General features: G+C 41.0%; 1 protein-coding gene across 4 annotated transcripts in view; it reads right to left on the bottom strand.

Annotated features, from left to right (window-relative positions):
- Positions 1-1,760: 1,760 nt before the first annotated feature.
- LOC119599458 (triokinase/FMN cyclase-like) overlaps positions 1,761-2,500 on the bottom strand; it is a 28,915-nt gene continuing 28,175 nt past the window's right edge. For 3 of the 4 annotated variants that reach the window (XM_037949246.1, XM_037949245.1, XM_037949244.1), the window contains one exon: positions 1,761-2,071. In XM_037949246.1, coding sequence (XP_037805174.1) covers positions 1,972-2,071 — 100 coding nt within the window. In that variant the 3' untranslated portion in view covers positions 1,761-1,971. The remainder of the gene's footprint in view (positions 2,072-2,500) is intronic. The other variant, XM_037949247.1, reaches the window with a different exon arrangement.

Below are 2,500 nucleotides of genomic sequence, written 5' to 3'. Positions count from 1 at the left end.
AAATGATCCACAAACAGTACAAAGAAGTTAGAAGTTTTAGATTTATGAAAACGTCGCGTGTGGTTGAACCTCTTTGGTCTTTGCATAACACGTACGATTAGTTTTTGGCTTGTATGTATATAAGGAGGAGGAAGAGGAGGAGGAGTAGAAGTGTTAGGGGAGAAGGGGGGAGAGGGATGGAGGAGAGTGAGGATGGAGTTTTGAGTGTAGTGAGGAGGTAGAGGAGGAGGAAGGAGGAGGAGGGAGAGAAGGGGAAGGGGGAGAGGGGAGGGGAGAGAGGAGGAGGAGGAGGAAAAGGAGGAGTACTAAGAGGAGGAGGAGGAGGAGGAGAGGAGGGAGGAGGAGGGAGGAGAAGGAAGAGAGAGGAAACGAGATGAGGAGAGAAAGGAGGATGAGAAGAGAGAGAAACGAGAGAGAGAGAGAGAGAGAGAGAGAGAGAGAGAGAGAGAGAGAGAGAGAGAGAGAGAGAGAGAGAGAGAGAGAGAGAGAGAGAGAAAATATTTATATAGATAGAGATGAAAACACACAATATAATAGATTGCATGATATACGAAAACATATAAATAACTAGGCAACAATGTTTTCCTAAATTAGCTATTGGATATTGGCTGAAATTATGCGTGAATATAATTTCCTATAAAATTTTACAGCCTATTCGTATCTCCATTACATTTACGTCTCTGCCTTACTGAAACCATTAAAACTAAGTCTCATGCAGAAGGACACAGAAATAATCAACAAAAAAGGCTTGGGAAGAAAGGTTTCTGAACTGTTCGAAATCCTCATATTATTTTTCTATTGACTATCTTCTGCCGCGTCTAAGGTCATTAGATAGAAGAAGAGGGTGAAGAAGAGAAGGAGAGACGCATATCAGGCTCTAATCTCCCTCTATAACCCCCCCCCCCCCCGGCATCAACGAATAAGGTATGGAGAGGAAGGTGGAGGAGCGACCCCCCCCCTCCCACCGCCATATCACCTGTCCCCCCCCCCCCCTCCCATTCCCTTCCTTTTGGATCTACTCTGAGCGTGGTTTTTTTTTTTTGTAGTTTTTTTTAATATTCCTTTTATTTATTTTGTATAATCTTCATCTTTATTTTTTTATTTTTTTGTATAGTCTTCATTTTTCATATTTTCCTTTCTATTTTTTCCATATTCTTTTTTTTTTTATTTTGTATAGTCTTCATCTTTTCCTTGTTTTGTCGTTGCGATGGGAGAGATAATAAACAATGTTGCACCAATACCATGTCGTTATCAACATCCTCTGCATTGCAACCAACCGCATTTTTTTTCCACGATCTATCAGTAATATGCTTATCATACATTTCGTCCCTTATCTCTGTTACTCACAATTAATCACCAATGATTACGAGGTCAAGGAAGAAAAGAAAAAAAAAAAGGAAAAAGAAAAAAGAAAAAAAAAAAAAAAAAACCGTATCAAACATTTTTATTTACAAATTTCCGGCCATCGAATACTGAAGTGCAGATGAAAAAAAAAAAAAAAAAAAAAAAAACTTTCTATTATTTGTGTAATTATAAACTGCGAGAAGTTATTAGAGCAGTGCCAACAACTCTAATTGAGTGCCAACAGGATATAGTGACAACAGAACTTATTAATTAATGCCAACATGTAATTACAGTCATAATAACTAACAATCCTTATTTACTGTCAAATGATATTAATTACATTTCATTTAAGGTAATATAAAGGTACTAATTAAAAGGTGTCAACAGGTGAAAATGTAATGTAACATTATCTCTACTCTATTGGTATATTCCATCTTTCTTTTCCAACAGTGCCAACACACAACTCACCGAAATCCACGGTAGTTTCCACCAACTTCCAACCGCTGCCATTACCACCAGCCTGCCAACCCCTGCCATTACCACCAGCCTGCCAACCCCTGCCAACCCCTGCCAACCGCTGCCACCACCACCAGCACCGACCATGGACCTCCAAACACCCGTCTGGCATCAGTAGGACGCCAGCGCTTGCAACATGCATGCAACAGCCCTTGCCCCGGCGTCTTCTCCAGTTACGTTCTCCTCTCTCACGTAACTAGCCCGTCCTGCCCTACAGGTTAGAGAAAAAGAAAAAAGAAAAAAAAAATATATATTATATGACTGAGTTTGGAAATTATTTTGGTCTGTTGGAATGTGAATGGGAATGGGGGGGGGGGGTCGTGCCTAAGCTGGAATTGGAATGTGAATGTGAATGGGGGATTGTGAATAAGGGTCGTGATTGAGCTGGAATGTGAATGGGGGTTTGTGAATAAGGGTCGTGAATGAGCTGGAATGTGAATGTGAATGGGGATTCGTGACAGCTGGAATCGGAATTGAAATGGGGGATTACAGTTCGCGGATGAGCTGGGACTGGAACTGGAATCGGACTTGCAATTACGACTTCGTTAGAACTGGAACGTAGGTGGGAATGAGGATACTCAATGACGTTGACTTTCTGGGAACTGCAACTGGAATTGCTGGTGAATTGCAATGGGAATTA

The sequence above is a fragment of the Penaeus monodon genome, chromosome 42 (assembly GCF_015228065.2).
Source record: "Penaeus monodon isolate SGIC_2016 chromosome 42, NSTDA_Pmon_1, whole genome shotgun sequence".
Taxonomy (NCBI): Eukaryota; Metazoa; Arthropoda; class Malacostraca; order Decapoda; family Penaeidae; genus Penaeus; species Penaeus monodon.
The sequence above is the reverse complement of the archived record's forward strand: the minus strand, read 5'-3'. Positions and strand labels throughout refer to the sequence as shown.